Raw genomic sequence first — 18030 nt, 5'->3', positions numbered from 1 at the left:
GATGTTGATTTAAGAAAAAGCCTCTGAACTGGGACAAGTTTTAACATTTTCCCTTTGTACTTTATTCAGGCAAAGAGCTAAAAGTGATTTGGAGGTGTTTTTTTTTTTAATTTTAAAACTTTTTATTTGTAAATAATTGTGTACTCACAGATATTGCAAAGATAGTACAAAAATATCATATATTCTTACCCCAGTTTTCCTTCAGTGGTTATAATACAATATCATACAAGGAAATTGACATTGGCATAATATATATGTATAGCTCTGTGCCATTTTGTCATGTATGTAGATCCATCTAACACCCCACACAATCAAGATACAGAATGATTCCATCACCACAAAGGTCTCCCTTGTGCTTCCCTTGGTGGTGCTTTTGACCATCAAGTTGTTCAGCTGTGTTCTCATGCCAGCATCCACACTGCTCTCTCCTCATTCAGTTGAGTAACTTTTTATTTTAGTTTAACATAACTTTGCACTTGTAAGAGCAACAAAAACACCAACTGAGCTCATGCTCCAAATAAAAAAGGCTGGGAGCTCTGCACAGGCCTTTTCTGCACCCCAGCAGGTATCCTAACCCACCCCCAGAAATCAGTCAGTCTGGACACTGGGTGCTCACAGGGATGACACAGGTGAAATCTGGGGCCACCACCCTATCAGGAGGATGCTGAGAATCCAGCTCCAGAGAGCAAGGAAAATTCACTAAAACCAGGCTCTCATTTCCAGAGCAAATGTTATGATGTCAACACTATTCATCACAGACAAGGCTTTTGAAGAAGTAGATGTGTCTGTTCACTCAAGGAGAGTCCTACCTGCTTCCCTGTCAGGAGATCAAAGCTGCAGCTAATTCTCTCCAGCAGGGAGGGAGGCAGTGTTGACTTTAGAAATCAGGTGTCAACTCAGCCTTGAACGTCAGGAAACCAAACATCCTACCACTTTACTGCACTTCATGCCCAAGAGTTACAGCAGGCCAGCAGGAATCTGGACCCATGAAATAATATCCTGCTTCTTTCAAACCCCACTAGGGGTAAGCAGGATGGCAGAATGAATGAAATGGAGGGTCAGCAAAGAAAATTAACTAGTATGGGGGGTGGGGGATGTGATCTCAAGGCTCTGGTATTACACTGCCCAACATAACATCCTTTTCCCCACAAACACTGAGCTCACTATCCTGAAGCAGGCTATATAATAGTCATGCCATGACTCAGCAGTCACAGACACGTGTAACTTTACATTTCATGTGTCTGATGGCTACATTTTCCACAACCTGAGGACACTTGGGAACACAATCCACAAGGACATCACATCTTCCCTGGCAGGGGGAGGGCAGGGAACTGCATGCAAGGACCCTAGGATGACAGCCTTCCTGCAGGTGTCATTCATGCTCTGTGAGACCTGATAGTTGTTGTTGTTCAGTCCGCAAGTTGTGTCTAACTCTTTGTGACCCCATGGACTACAGCATGCTAGGCTTCTCTGTCCTTAACTATCGCCCTGAGTTTGCTAAAATTCATGTCCATTGAGTCAGTGATGCCATTCTAACATCTCATCCTCTGTAGCCCCATTCTCCTCTTGCCATCAATCTTTCCCAGCACCAGGGTCTTTTCCAATGAATCAGCTCTTCATGTCAGGTGGCCAAAGTATTGGAGCTTCAGCATCAGTCCTTCAAATGAATATTCAGCGTTGATTTCCTTTAGGATTGACTGCTTTAATCTCCTAGCTAACTAAGGGACTCTCAAGAATCTTTTCCAGCACCAGTTTGAAAGCATCAATTCTTTGGCGTTCAGTCTTCGTTATGGTCCAACTTTCACATCTATACATGACTAATGGAAAAACCATAGCTTTGACTACACAGACCTTTGTCTGCCAAGTGATGCACTGCAGTGCTTAGTCAATGAGTCATGTCCGACTCTTTGCAACCCCATGGACTGTAGCCCAACAGGCTCCTCTGTCCATGGGGATTCTCCAGGCAAGAATGCTGCAGTAGTTGCTATGCCTTTCTCCAGGAGATCTTCCCAATCCATGGGTCGAATCCAGGTCTACTGCACTTCAGGCTGATTGTTTACCATCTGGACCACCAGGGAAGCCAAAAGCAAAGCAATGTTTCTGCTTTTTAACACATTATCTCATTGTTCAGTCACTCAGTCATATCCGACTCTTTGCAACCCCATGGACTGCAGCACACCACACTTCCCTGTCCTTCACGATCTCCTAGAGTTTGCTCAAACTCATGTCTATTGAGTTGGTGATACCTTCCAACTATCTCATCCTTTGCCATGACCCTCTCCTCCTGCCTTCAATCTTTCCCAGCATCAGGGCCTTTTCTAATGAGTTGGCTCTTCACATCAGATGGCCAAAGTATTGGAGCTTCAGCTTCAGCATCAATCTTTCCAATGAATATTTAGGATAGATTTCTTTTAAGATTGACTGCTTTGATCTCCTTGTAGTACACAGGACTCAGAAAAGTCTTCTCGAACACAACAGTTTAAAAGCATCAATTCTTTGGCTCTTAGCCTTCTTTATGGTACAACTCTCCCATCCATACATGACCACTGGAAAAACCATAGCTTTGATTAGATGGGCCTTTGTCAAAAAGTAATTTCTCTTCTTTCTAATATGCTGTCTGATTTGTCATAGCTTTTCTTCCAAGGAGCAAGCATCTTTTAATTTCATGGCTACAGTCAACATCTGCAGTGATTTTGGAGCCCAAGAAGATAAATTCCATCACTGTTTTGATTGTTTTCCATCTATCTGCCATGAAGTGATGGGACCAGATGCCATGATCTTAGTTTTTAGAATGTTGAGTTTCAAAGCAAGTTTTTTCACTCTCCTCTTTGACCTTCATCAAGAGGATCTTGAGTTTGTCTTCACTTTCTGTCTTAAGAGTAGTGTCATCTGCATATCTGAAGTTATTGATATTTCTCCTGACCACCTTGATTCCAGCTTGTGCTTCATCTAGTTTGGCATTTCACATGACATACTCTGCATATAAGTTAAATAAGCAGGGTGACAATATACAGCCTTGACATACTCCTTTCCCAATTTGGAACCAGTCTGCTGTTCCATGTCCAGTTCTAACTGTTGCTGTCTGGCCTGTATACAGGTTTCTCAAGAGGCAGGTAAGATAATCTACTTTTCCTATCTTTTTAAGAATTTTCCACAGGTGTGGTTATCCACATAAAGTCTTTAGCATAGTCAATAAAGCAGAAGTAGATGTTTTTCTGGAATTCTCTTTTTCATTTTTTTTCTATGATCCAACAGATGTTGGCAATTTGATCTCTGGTTCCTCTGCCTTTTCTAAATCCAGCTTGAACATCTGGAATTTCTCAGTCACATACTGTTGAAGCCTAGCTTGGAGAATTTTGAGCATTACTTTACTAGTGTGTGAGATGAGTATAATTATGTGGTAGTTTGAACATTCTTTGGCACTGCCTTCCTTTGGGGCTGGAATGAAAACTGACCTATTCCAGTCCTGTGGCCTCTGCTGAGTTTTCTGAATTTGCTGGCATAGTGAGTGCAGCACTTTCACAGCATCATCTTTTAGATTTGAAATGGCTCGGCTGGAATTTCATCACCTCCATTAGCTTTGTTCATAGTGATGCTTCATAAGGCCCATTTTACTTTTCACTCCAGAATGGCTGGCTCTAGGTGAGCTGCCAGGGTCCAGCCCTGGTGGATCCAGGGAATTCGAAGCGGGGACGGCGTCAGCAAGGATCAGGAAACAATTGCTTAATTAAACATTAATTAAGGATATAAAGAGTAATACAATAAAGATAGCTCAGTAAGGAAATTCAGTGGAGAAAAGAGGCTGAATAATTCAGCCAGAAGGTGAGAGAAAGAATGACATGGGGAGACCAAGTTTCAGTGAACAAGGCCTGCACTTCATTTTCCAAAGTAGTTTTTATACCTTAAGTTATGCATAGAGGATAATGGGGGAAGGGGTAGAGTCATGCAGTATGCCAGGCTTTCTTCCTGCAAACTTATCATATGTAAAAGTTTAGGTGATTTGTATCATCTTCTGGCCCGGAGGCCTGTTAACATTTTAAGACCCTTTCTTCAGAAAACTTATTTTTCTCTAAAGGTGATTAGTCAAGCGCCACCCTCCAAAAGCATTAGATAAAGTTGCATTCCTATAGGGCAAAGGTGTGGTGGGCTATAACAAGAAAAAGAATTAACTCAAGGGTCTAAGGTTGCAAACATTAAAGCTATTACTTACACCAATTATATTAATCAATACACTGCCAAGGACACAGCTGGTGAGGGATATGGAGACTTAGCAGCAAACATTGGCCCAACAAGTGAAAAACTCTTCACCAATACAATTTCTAATCAATCTTTTAACTGCTCAAAGGAATCTGTATTTAGACAGTTTAGAACATCTCATGCCTCTCACAGTTGGGAGGCTCTGAGCAATCACATGTGGCCAGAAAAACCTATGCAGGCAGGCTAGAGGACTTCCAAAGGAGTTTGTAGGTTGAAACACTATCACATCCATGAACTTTATTAACTGGAGCTGTGAGTTAACTCTTTTTTTCAGAGAGAGGTAGTGGGGGATAGCCCCCCATAAAGTCAGAGGTGTAGGTGAGAGCACAAAGCAGAAAGTAGGCAGACTCTGGTTTTGGGGGTAGATGCTCGAGAATTTCCAGGGGGATTCCTGAGGCTCGATCTCGCCTTTGCGTATGCCAAGCCTCCTTCCTCATGACCTTTGCCAGGGGCGGAGCTCCTGCTCCCGGCAGTGAGTGATCAACTATTGTGGTTACCAAAGTTATAATGGTCATTAAGATCTTTTTTGTATACTTCTGTGTATTCTTGCCACCTCTTTTTAATATGTTCTGCTTCTGTTAGGCCCATACATTTTCTGTCCTTTATTATGTCCATCTTTGCATGAAATGTTCCCTTGGGACTCTAATTTCTTGAAGAGATCTCTAGTCTTTCGCATTCTATTGTTTTCCTCTATTTCTTTGCATTGGTCACTTAAGAAGGCTTTCTTATCTCTCCTTGCTATTCTCTGGAAATCTGCATTCAAATGGGTATATCTTTCCTTTTCTCCTTGGCCTTTCACTGTTGTATTCAGTGCCCCTGATCCTGCAGCATGCCAGTGTAGATCTATACCTCTGCCAGAGACTCTTGGACACTCACAGGCAAACTGGCTCAGTCTCTTGTAGGTCCTGGTGTGGACAAGGTTTTATTTATGCCCTCCAAGAGTCTGTTTACCCAGTCCTGTGTATGTTCTGTAATCAAATCCCACTGGCCTTCAAAGTCAAATTCCCTGGGGATTCTCAGTCCCTTTGTCAGATCCCCAGGTTGGGATATCTATTGTGGGCCCTAGAACTTTTGCAAGAGTGCAAGAACTTCTTTGGTATAATTGTTTTCCATTTTGTGGGTATCTCCTCGGTGGCCCTATGGTAGGGCTAATGGCAATCTCCTCTAAGGGGACTTATGTAACACACCATGCCTCTCAGGTCTACTGCAGCCTGAGCCCCTGTCCCTGTGGCAGGCCACTACTGACCCACGGTTCCATAGGAAACATTCAACACTCAAAGGCAGGTCTGGCTCAGTCTCTTGTTGGGGTCATTGCTCCCTTCCTTGGGTCCTGGTGCACACAAGGTTTTGTTTGCATCCTCTGAGTGTCTCTAGCAAGTATAAGGTTTGGTTCTAAACATGACTTCATTCCTCCTACAATCTTGTCTAGGCTTATCCTTTGCCCTTGGACATTTGGTGTCTTTTTTGATGGGATCCAACGTTCTCCTGTCAATGGTTCCTCAGCAGCTAGTGGCAATTTTGGTATTCTCACAGAAGATAAGCACATGTCCTTCTACTCTGCCATCTTAAGGAGATTGTCTAGGTTTGCCATACCTTTTCTTCCAAGGAGCAAGTATCTTTTAATTTCGTGGTTGCAGTCATCATCCACAGTGATTTTAGACCCCAAGAAAATAAAATCAGTCACTGTTTCCACCTTTTCCCATCTATTTTCCATGAAGTGATGGGCCCAGATGTTATGATCTTAGGTCTTCAAATGTTTGAGTTTTAAGCCAGCTTTTCATTTTCCTCTATCTCCTTCATCAAGAGGCTCTTTACTTCCTCTTTGCTTTCTGCCATTAGAGTGGTATCATCTGCATATCTGAGATTGCTTATATTTCTCCTAGCAATCTTGATTCCAGCTTGTAATTCATCCAGACTGGCAAAATGATGTACTCTGCATATAAGTTAAATAAGCAGGGTGACAACATACAGCCTTGATGAACTCCTTTCCCAATTTTGAACCAGTCCTTTGTTCCATGTACAGTTCTGTTTATTCTTGTCTTGCATACAGATTTTTCAGGAGACAGGTAAGGTGGTCTGGTATTCCCGTCTCTTTCAGAATTTTTCTGAAACTGTGATCCACACAGCCAAAGGCTTCCATGTAATCAATGAAGCAGAAATAGATGTTTTCCTGGAATTCCCTTGCTTTTTCTATGATCCAACAGATGTTGGCAATTTGATCTCTTGTTCCTCTGCCTTTTCTAAATCCAACTTGTACATCTGGGTAGTTCTGAGTTCATGTACTGTTGAAGCTGAACTTGAGGGATTTTGAGCATTACCTTGTTAGCATGTCAAACAAGTGCAATTGTACAGTAGTTTGAACATTCTTTGGCATTGCTTTTCTTTGGGCTTGGAATGAAAACTGACCTTTTCCAGTCTTATGGCCACTGCTCAGCTTTCCAAATTTGTTGTTGTTTTGAGTGCGGCACTTTAGCAGCATCTTTAGGATTTGAAATACTTCATTGGAATTTGATCACCTGCACTAGCTTTGTTTGTAGTAATACTTCCTAAGGCCCACTTGACTGCACACTCCAGGATGTCTGGCTCTAAGTGAGTAACCACAACAGCAGTTATTACTATGTTCTTATTTGCTCTTGTTCAAGGTTCTGTTATCTTTGGTAGTGGCCAGCAAGTACTTTATAAGCATCAACTCAAGCAGTTCTCATGCAAATCCCCAAAACTGTGGGATTAAGAGCACTCACTGCCCAAGATTACTTAAATTGACCCACCTAAGAAGTAGAGCAGGTGTGAGACCCAACTGTCTTATTCTCAAGTTTGTGCATGCATGCTAAGACACTTCAGTCATGTCTGACTCTTTGCAACCCTGTGAACTGTAGCCTGCCAGGCCCCTCTGTCTATAAGGATTCTCCAGGCAAGAATACTGGAATGGGTTGCCATGCCTCCTCCAGGGATTGAACCTCCATCTCATAAGTCTCCTGTATTGGCAGGCAGGTTCTTGTGCTTTTATCACAGCTGCAGTGTCTCTGAAGGAGAATAATCAGGGTTAAGGATGCCCATGTGTGACTACATGCATTTTTCTCAAGATTTTATTTACGTTCAGAAAACACCCAGATCTTACTCAGCTAATATCCAACAACCTTTGCCATCACTGTACATCTTATCAAGCACCAGAGGTTGAACAGAGTTCCTGGGAATCTGGTATGATCACCTCTTAAAACAGCAGACTTGAGGATCCATTGTCTGAATACACCTGACAAATGTGCTAACCCATTGCTAGCAATGTCTGTGATAGACATTGCTAGCTGATCACAGCAGCCTTTCAGACAGAATTTGGATATGGCTTAATCATATCCAAGCACTGCTAAATGCAAAGAGTTAGATAGACCATTAGAAATAAAATAATGCCATTTGCAGCAACATGGATGGACCTAGAGAGTGTCATACTGAATGAAGTCAGACAAAGAGGAAGACATATCATATGACATCCCTTATATGTGGAATCTAATAAGAAATGATACAAATCAACTTACTTAAAAAACAGAAATAGACTCAACACACTTAGAGAATGAACTTATGGTTGCTGGGGGGAAGAATGGGAAGAGGGGATAGTTAGGGAGTTTCGAATGGACATGTACTAACTGCTATATTTAAAATGGATAACCAACAAGGCCCTACTGTGTAGCACATGGACTATTAATGGATGGAAAAAGGAGTTTGGGGGATAATGGATACATGTATGTTTGGCTGAGTCCCTTCACTGTTCACCTGGAACCATCACAATGTTGTTTGTTAATTGGCTATACCTCAATACAAAATAAAAAAGTTTAAAAACAAACAAAAAAGAGTTGGCTAGGAAAATGTAATCAAAAGTGTTCCAGGTTTTATGCACTGCTCTGTGACTACTGTTATGCTCAATTTTGCAAAAATGTACCAAATAAACTCATTATAATAAGCTGCATATTCATTAAGATGAAAATGTTAGCCTAAGCTTCTAGAGACAACTAGGCAGTAGGATCTGAAACTAAACCTCAGCACTTCAGTAGTCCTTCAGAGCACAAGGATGAAGCAGGTTTATGCCTTCTGGACACAGCAGTCAGGTGTCCTTCTTTTTGCTGGTGGCTCCAGCAGTGACCTTAAGATATACTATCAGTTACTATTTAGAGAAAACAGCAGTGTTATTATTTAAGGCACAGACCCACCACCTAGAGTGGGAACACAAACAATTCTAATTAACTAGCCACCACATGTCATTATCGAGGGTATGGAGGAGGGGGTATCTGGATTGAATTTATTGTCTAATATTGTTGCAGCCTACTAGGGTACAAAAATATTCCAATATTCCACAGAGATGGGGCCAAAGTTCTCAGACTCTTCAGATGAAACACAGAAAATCCTATACTGCTTCTTCAAAAAAAAAGCCTCAGGAGGTTTTCTCTCCACTTCTGTATGGATGGGAAGCAGCCCTTTCCCCAGGCATAAAATCTCAGCCACATGTTCCTTCTGGGACAATTCCTCTTTGAATGTATCAGAGACCTGCTTTCCAATAAGACTCTTGAATGACTCCATTCATGGGCAGCCTCAAATCATAAAACATCTGAAGCCTTGTCTACACAGAAGACTGGATGGAGCTCATCACTTCTTCTTCTGCCTCCCCAGGTCCCATCATCCTACCAAGTCACATACCCCTGGACTCTACTGCTCTGCATCCCATTCAAATGCCTCACAAGACCAGACGTCACAGGATTTTAGCTGATTCTGCTGATGAGTGAAAATTTTCTACAGCTTTTATGAAATTGATGATTACTATCCTTTTTGTAAATAATAAGTGCCTCTTAAGCATTTTTTATTATTAAAACAGAACATAAAAATGCCACAATAAAAAACTCCTTTGACTGGATGAACTTAGATTTTTTTCCCACTTAGTAGACACAAAGAACCATAGGACTCAATATGCTTCTCTTCTTGGCTTGGTTTCTAGAAGGTTAAGTTGGTATTAATTTGCAATAATTATTCATGATTGAGGTCTCTGATACAAATACATTCCTTATTTTTTAGCTATAGTTCTTATAACTTTTAAAATATGTATAACAATTATTTTGTTCTAATATTGATGAAATATGTGCATTAATAATGAGGTGAATCTAATTTTTTCATCATCTGTGATTACTTGTTGAATAAAAGGACTAATCATAAAATGTGTCCCCATTATTCTATTCTTTTTTTGGCTGTACTGTGTGGGATCTTTGTTCCCCAATCAGGGGTTGAAGCTGTGTCCCCTGCAGTGGAAGCACAGAGTCTTAACCACAGGATCACCCAGTTCCCCATTATTGTAAAAGTAGAAAATTGATTGGAGTAATAGAAGAAATGCATACTGAACAGATTCCCCATCCTGTGTCCTCCTAGGGAAATATTTTTAGCATCGTTTTTATGAGAAGTTTTGAGAAAGAGGGAATCACAGTGTGGTATCACCCCAAATACTGGTGATGATAAAGAGGAAACCTGAAACTAACAGGACTTATCTTTTCAATACATTTAACAACTGCTGCTTACTTGAACACGTGAAAGAATGTATTATTCAAATATATCACTTCTGACATATATTTCCTAATGTCTCCTTTCCTTGTTACTTCTGGTAATTTCCAGGAGAAGAAAAATTCCCTACTTTCCTTCTACACTAGTTCCCACATGATATTTTATTTTTAAGAAAAGTGTTTATAGAGTGGAATCTCTGTGTTAGAAAGTAGGTCATAAACAAGACAGAAATGGTCCCTGTCCTCATCATGCTCACATTCATCCTCTTTGTGTTTAATGCAAAGCTGCAGCTGACCTGCTGCAGCTCCATTTGCCTTAAGGACCACACAGACTCACAGTGGCCCTCCCATTCAATTACTTAATGTTAACTTAGTGAGAAGTTCCAGAAGACAGAATCTATGGAATTTCAGGGGTCTGGTTACTTGCAGCATAAATGGAAGCCAGCCTGCATTGCCTTCCCAACCCGAGAGCCCCAGTACTGACTTGTAGATTCCAGGCGTTTCACATCTCGTGATGTCCTTAAGAAATACCACCGGAGAACAAAGAAAATGATGCAAAGGGGAATCACAGGTATAGCAATCCAAGGAATTGCAGCCACCATCACACCTACCAAACCAATCACAAGTAGAAATATCTGAAATAGAGAAAATAGAAACAGAGGCCTCCTTATAAAGAATACTTTCCAAAGATAAACTGTAATGGTTTGTTCTGTTAGGATTAAACTCCTTTCCTCAAAAGATCTGTTTAAACAGTAAGGAATGCTTTCCCATCTGAAGAAATAAAACTATAGGTGATCCTAATGATGTTTATTGCATGAGCCAAACATTAAGATAAGAACCTTCTCAGTACTGTTGTTCATTGCTCAGTCATGTCCAACTCTTTGTGACCCCATGGACTGCAGCATGCAAGGTTTCCCTGTCTTTCACCATCTCCTGGAGTTTGCTCAAACTCATGTCCATTGAGATGGTGATGCCACCCAACCATCTCATCCTCTGTCGCCCCCTTCTCTTGCCTTCAATCTTTCCCAGCATCAGGGTCATTTCCAAAGAGTTAGCTCTTCACGTCAGGTGGCCAAAGTATTGGAGGTTCAGCTTCATCATCAGTCCTTCCAATGAATATTCAGGATTGATTTCTTTCAGGATTGACTGGTTGGATTTCCTTGCAGTCTAAGGAACTCTCAAGAGTCTTCTCCAACACCATAGTATGAAGCCATCAATTCTTTGGCACTCAGCCTTTTTTATTGTCCAGTTTTCATATCCCTACATGACTAATGGAAAAACCATAGCTTTGACTACATGGACCTTTGAAGGCAAAGTAATGTCTCTGCTTTTTAATATGCTGTCTAGGTTTGACATTGCTTTTCTTCCAAGGAGCAAGTGTTTTTTAATTTCATAGCTGCAGTAACTGTCCACAGTGATTTTGGAACACAAGAAAATAAAGTTTGTCATCCTTTCAATTGTTTCCCCGTCTATTTGTCACAAAGTGATAAGACAGGACTCCATGATCTTAGTTTTTTGACAGACCTCCCACAATTAGGATCCCAAAGGCAGAAAGGGACAAGTTTCTGGATGTGTTCCTCCCCTGGGGGACTGGAGGAGACCCTTGAAGGGAGGGCTTCATGCCTGACTCACCCCTGTACCTCAGGACCTCAAATCTATCCCTTTTGTTAAAGGGAAGGAGGGAGAGGGGGAAATACCCCCTCCACCCCACACACACCTGACTCAGAAATTAAAAATCCAAACAATCAGCAACCTGTCCTCACACCCGACATTCCAGATGGATCTCTCTCCTGCTTCAGTCAAACTCCTTCTAAGAGCAGCCTGCATTCACCTCAACTCCTTCCATGCCTCCTGGATTTGCATCCCTTTGCAGTCTGGTTTCCTCCCATCTGAAGGTCACCATATACCTCCTGATTCCAAATCAACTGACAATTTTCCATAGACTCACCTTCTAATCTGCATTGAACAAATCTGTCCTTCCTTGGTTCCCCAACCTACTTCCTCCATTCTCCCTTGCTATTCATTGTGTGTCTCCTCTTTCCCTTCTCTCTGAATATCGAGGCTTCTTATCTTGGCCCCTAAAAATGATTCCCTCTCTCTGGGCAATCTTGTCATCTTCATAGATTTATCTACTACTTGCTCAGTGAAGAATATGCAGGCTCCATGCTTATCCCAGGTTTCTCCCTCAAACACCAGACTCTTGCAATGACCTTCAGGATGCCTCCACCTTCAATTTCAAGATAATTGAACTACAAGTGGCTGAGCTGTGATTGGAAATCAATGAGACTAGAATTTTCTCTCCTCATACTGAGACTGTATCCTAGTAAAATCAAGTAGCATCTATCTCTGTTCCTCTATATGTCATGCAAAAATATGTAATGATTCTGATTATGACCACTAACTAACCATGTACCAAAATCACTGCAGATGGTGATTGAAGCCATGAAATTAAAAGACGCTTACTCCTTAGAAGGAAAGTTATGACCAACCTAGATAGCATATTCAAAAGCAGAGACATTACTTTGCCAACAAAGGTCTGTCTGGTCAAGGCTATGGTTTTTCCAGCGGTCATGTATGGATGTGAGAGTTGGACTGTGAAGAAAGCTGAGCTCCAAAGATTTGATGCTTTTGAACTGTGATGTTGGAGAAGACTGTTGAGAGTCCCTTGGACTGCAAGGAGATCCAACCAGTCCATTCTAAAGGAGATCAGTCCTGGGTGTTCTTTGGAAGGAATGATGCTAAAGATGAAACTCTAGTACTTTGGCCACCTCATGCAAAGAGTTGACTCATTGGAAAAGACCCTGATGCTGGGAGGGATTGGGGGCAGGAAGAAAAGGGGACAAAAGAGGATGAGATGGCTGGATGGCATCACCGACTCGATGGACGTGGGTTTGGGTGAACTTCAGGAGTTGGTGATGGACAGGGAGGCCTGGTGTGCTGCAATTCATGGGGTCACAAAGAGTTGGACACGACTGAGCGACTGAACTGAACTGAACTGAAGCACATGCAGAAAACCCAACCTTGGCCTAACTTGTCGTTAACAAAGAAACAGCTTTTCACAAAATCTTTTCAAAGTAATTCACAGTCACTGTTAAAATGTAACTCTGTTTATAGGGAAGACTTGTTCCTGAGGATAAATTATGTAGTTAAACTCAGCAGGACACATTTATGAAATAAGTTTTCAGAAGAGGAAAAAAAGTAAAATGGACATCTCTGCAGTAAAAGCACTCTGCCTCCGAGTCTCAGCTTAATTCACATTGGTAACACTGGAAGCCTTGCCCACAGGCTACACTGTCTGCAGTCAGATATTGACTGCCACAATTCTGTGCTCAACTTTTGCTAATGCATTTCATTTCTGAAATTAACACTTGGATAGAAAAAGAAAATTCCCCACAGACTTAATCATGAAAAAGTAGACAGAATTAAATAACAGAAAAAAACACTCCACATGAGCAACAATACTGAATGAAGAGATGAGAGCTGAGATGACCCAACATCATTCTTTACGACCTCAAGTTCACAGATAAAACAGAGGCTGGATAGAAGGTATTCCTATAGTTCTCTCTCTCTTTTTTTAAGAAACCTTAAGACAGAGCAATCAACTTGTGAAAATAAAAACTGCCTACAAAAACAAGACATTTTCTGAGATGACTTTGATCCTGGAATTGAATTACTGGCTTAAAGGCTTTGTATCGTCAATAACTGTTCTCTGTTATACTTGTTGGACTTCCCAGGTGGTTCAGCGGTAAAGAATCTGCCTGCCAATGGAGAAGATGTGGATTTGATCCCTGGGTCAGGAAGATCCCTTGGGCAAGGAAATGGCAACCCACTCGAGTATTCTTGCCTGAGAAATCCCATGGATGGAGGAGCCTGGCAGGCTACAGTCCATAGGGTCACAAAGGAGTTGGACACAACTTAGTAACTAAACAACAACAACATTGTCCTTGTTTTTTTTTTTTTTTCTTTTCCTTTCTTAATGTCACCCTCCCTTCCACTGGGCCCCCTATCCTGCTGGTACTGGATTTTACAATAGCCTGGTTTTTAGTTTTCATTGTTTCCCACTTTACTGAGTGCTTTCACCAACTTTGTGTTATTAACCATATGGATGGGATCTGAAGCTGGTCGCTCTACTCCCTAGGAAGGGCTACAGAGACTGGAGCGATGAACCACATCTGGACCTCAGATGGGAGCTAGTTCTAGCAAAGAATGTTTCTCTATCACACACACCAGGAGTTAGTTACCTTCCCCAGTCAGACAGGACACACATCCCCACCCAGCTTTCAGCAAAGTGAGGACCCTGGTGAAGTGAAGTCGCTCAGTCATATACAACTCTTTGTGACCCCATGGACTGTAGCCCACCACACTCCTCCATCCATGGGATTTTCCAGGCAAGAGTACTGGAGTGGGTTGCCATTTCCTTCTCCACATTGTCCTTGTTAAAGTATTAACTTCACCTTATTTTTACTACTCTTTTCTTTGTAAGTAACCACACCTGGCTTTATCCAAATAAAATAGTGTAGTAAATATTTGTCCTCTGTGGTAATACAATGCATCATGCTCAGTAGTGTCCAACTCTTTGCAACTCCATGGACTACAGCACATCAGGCTCCTCTCTCCATTAAAGCCTCCAGGTAAGAATACTGGAGTGGGTTGTTATTTCCTCCTCCAGGGGATCCTCCTGCCCCAAGAATAAAACCCACATCTCTTGCATTGCCTGCTCTGGCAGGCAAATTCTTTACCACGCCCAATACAATGCGTAATTTAGTTAATCTAGGCTATCTTTCCATGAGAGGTGATTATTTCTTTATTATGAAATGCAATCACAGTAAAGGGAATCTACACCAGACACCTGGAAAGTAGAGAGAGAACCACTAACTCAGTATGTCGCTGCTTCAGATAAACTGTGACATGACTGTGTAGCCACTCCTGCCCCAGGTGTTACTCATGTTAACTCAGTCTCCTTTTCTCTCACAAACATGGCCTTTACTGAATATAACAGGTCATATCACCAGGCTGAAAGTCCATCCTCAACCCCTGTGAGAAGCCCTTGAGAAACAGGCACTCTGCTATTCCCCAGGAGAACTCTGAGAGGATTGGTACATTACCTGGATGAAATCTTGAAATATTTGGGGTAGCAAGTCATCCATATGTCCAATGTCTTTGGAGAAACGATTTAAAATTCTTCCTGCAAGAAGAGGATATGAGGAATTACTCATTTCCTCAGATAGGAAACAATTCACAAATAAATCAAAACAGTATTTTTAAAATACATGTATTTAGGGACTTCTCTTTTGGTACAGTGTACGGAGGACACAGGTTCAATCCCTGATCCAGGAAGATCCCACATGCCACAGAGGAACTAAGCCTGGGCACCAAAACTACTGAAGCCCCTGTGCCTAAAGCCTGAGTTTCACAATAAGAGAACTCACCACAATAAGCTCAAGCACTGCTATGAAGAGCAGCTCTTGCTTGCTGTAACTAGAGAAAGTCCATGTGCAGCAACAAAGACCCAATGCAACTAAAAATAAATGAATAAATCAATCTTAAAAAAAAGAATGGCATGCATTAAATATTTAATGTATTGGACTTCCCTGGTGGCTCAGTGGTAAAGAATCCACTTGTCAATGCAGGAGACATCAGAGATGTGAGCTCAATTCCTGGGTCGTCAAGATCCACTGGAGAAGGAAATGGCAACCCACTCCAGTATTCTTGTCTGGGAAATTCCATGGACTAAGGAGCCTGGTGGGCTACAGTCCATGGGACTACAAAGGCATCAGACATGATTTAGCGATTAAACAGCAAATTTAATATATTACAAATTCAGATGAAATAAGCTGATGTCTGTGGTAAAAAGAAAGAAAATAGGATGATACCTAAAGAGAAACAAACAAACAAAAAAACACAAAGTGGCAGTGGGTGGGGAGTTGAAATTGACCTCTGATTTTTAAAAGAATGGGAGACTCTTGTGGTAGTATCAAGAAGGGTCAATGGATTTCAGAATGTTCCCTCCTTTTAGATCCACCCCAGCTAAGACTCATCCCAAGTGCTAAATTGGTAGATAAAACATTGAAAAATACTTACATTGATCCTAATGTTACACTAATTTTGCTTTAGTTATCAAGATTAATTTTCCCAAGTGATAATTTTTAAATCAACATAATTATAACCTCTCTGTAATTTTTTTTTCCCTCCAGATCATTCACAGCACCTCACATTTGGGGAAATTGTGGATTCTGACCATTTCCAAATTGTGAGTTTACTACTGGGGTAATAAGTCATTATCTTTAGAGGTGTACCAGGTGTGACAAGCACAGACTTATGAACTAGCCTCTAAGAAGATCAGAGGGATGTACTTGGGAAAACAAAAATATTACTAAATAACTAAGGATCACTCATCATTGATTTTATTTCCCTTCTCAGAATCCACAGCAATAGTATACCCTAAAGGCTGCAGGATTAGAATATGAGAACTAATTTATATTAAATATCTAGTGTGAACTTAAAACACCAACTGCCACATCAGTAAACAAAGGATACAACAGTAATCAGGACTCTGCAGCCACCCCTGAAAGGGTGGTGAACCCTGAGGAGACTCAGGATGAGAAAGCACAGGATACTGGCTCCAGATAGAGGAGGTGTACATCAAAGGAACTGTAACAGGGAGGAGCCAATTTTGACTCCATGCTGGATATGTTTCTTTGACCATTGCTATCCATTGCTTTTGTCAGGGAACCCTGCCCCTCTACCTAAATGTTAAATTAAAGTGGCTTTTTTCAGCTCACAAGGGGACAATCTGACCCTCACCACCTGTGAATGGTTGCAGAAAAGTAAAACTGAATAAATAACCTCTTGTGCAAGATAAATGGCCTTTTGACTTTACTTCCTCACTTCCTCTCCTCCATGTTCTATAAAAGAACCAGGCATCCAGACTCCAATAAGATGGTTATTTCGAGACATTAGTCTGCCATCTTCTCAGTCTGACAGGTTTCCGAATAAAGTCGTTATTCTTTGCCTCAGCACATCGTCTGTAAGACTTATTGGCATTGTGTGGCAAACAGAGTGAGCTTGAACTTGGTAACAAGTAATACCACTCTATGTGGTCCTTCTCTTCATGCTATCATGTACCAGAAACAAAGATCACCATAAATAATCTATTACAAATTCTACTTTTGAAAATAAACACAGGGAAGAGTTCAATTTAATATACCACTAAAAGAGTAAATAACTGAAGCTGCTAAACCTTTGGGCCTATCTCTTCAGTACTTACTTGGGCTTCTATTTCTTAAAGGAATGAAGTTCTGATAATAGGCACAGGATGAGGAGACAAGATACACACTAGTATGCCTGCTGCTCTAGGATTAGTGACCATGAAGATTTAAACTTGGTTCCAAATCCTTGAATAATAAATATATAGCATCTGGAGAAGCCTACAGGTCATCCTCAGCCTGTTGACCTGTGGTCAGGAGCACTCAGAGGCTGTGATAACAGACATTCAGTCCCACTTGATGCTCCCAAATTTATGACTGCATTTTTCACATTAACAGGCAAAGCAGAGTGGCTTCACCAGAGAAGGCAATGACAACCCTCTCCAGTACTCTTGCCTGGAAAATCCCATGGACAGAGGAGCCTGGTGGGCTGCAGTCTATGGGGTCGCTAAGAGTCAGACACAACTGAGCGACTTCACTTTCACTTTTCACTTTCATGCATTGGAGAAGGAACTGGCAACCCACTCCAGTGTTCCTGCCTGGAGAATCCCAGGGATGGCGGAGCCTGGTGGGCTGCCATCCATGGGGTCGCACAGAGTCGGACATGACTGAAGCAACTTAGCAGCAGCAGCAGCAGCAGAGCGGCTTCACAGTCATAATAGCATGGAATCCTCCAATTACCTCTCACTCTGGTTTAAAAAATGATGAGATCTCTGTGGGCCACTGCATCTTACCATCCTGTGCTCCACACAGTGCCTGGACTAAATAATACATGTTGAATAACTCTGCACAAGATGCTGCTGCCCTAAATAGTCTATTTAATCTTCACAACAGTCTTGTCAAACAGGAAAGGCAGCAGTTATTCCTATTTCATAGGAAGAGGAAGTTCCCAGACACCATGTCATTATCCTCACTAAGGTTCACTAGGTACTGCCCATGTGCTAAGTGCTGTGAATGTATTAACCTGCTTAATGCCCACAACAAAATCAAAATATTGGTAAGTATATGAATAGTATCCTCATTTTATAGGTAAGAAA

At 41.5% G+C, this 18030-nt stretch overlaps 1 protein-coding gene across 1 annotated transcript in view; it reads right to left on the bottom strand.

Annotated features, from left to right (window-relative positions):
- Window positions 1-18030, bottom strand: part of LOC133258058 (ATP-binding cassette sub-family C member 4-like) — a 119200-nt gene that overhangs the window by 56262 nt on the left and 44908 nt on the right. The window contains exons 15-16 of the mRNA XM_061434397.1: window positions 14894-14973; window positions 10273-10423 (exon numbers count right to left, since the gene is read on the bottom strand). Coding sequence (XP_061290381.1) covers window positions 10273-10423; window positions 14894-14973 — 231 coding nt within the window. The remainder of the gene's footprint in view (window positions 1-10272; window positions 10424-14893; window positions 14974-18030) is intronic.

This window comes from Bos javanicus, chromosome 12, assembly GCF_032452875.1.
Source record: "Bos javanicus breed banteng chromosome 12, ARS-OSU_banteng_1.0, whole genome shotgun sequence".
NCBI lineage: Eukaryota > Metazoa > Chordata > Mammalia > Artiodactyla > Bovidae > Bos > Bos javanicus.
The sequence above is the reverse complement of the archived record's forward strand: the minus strand, read 5'-3'. Positions and strand labels throughout refer to the sequence as shown.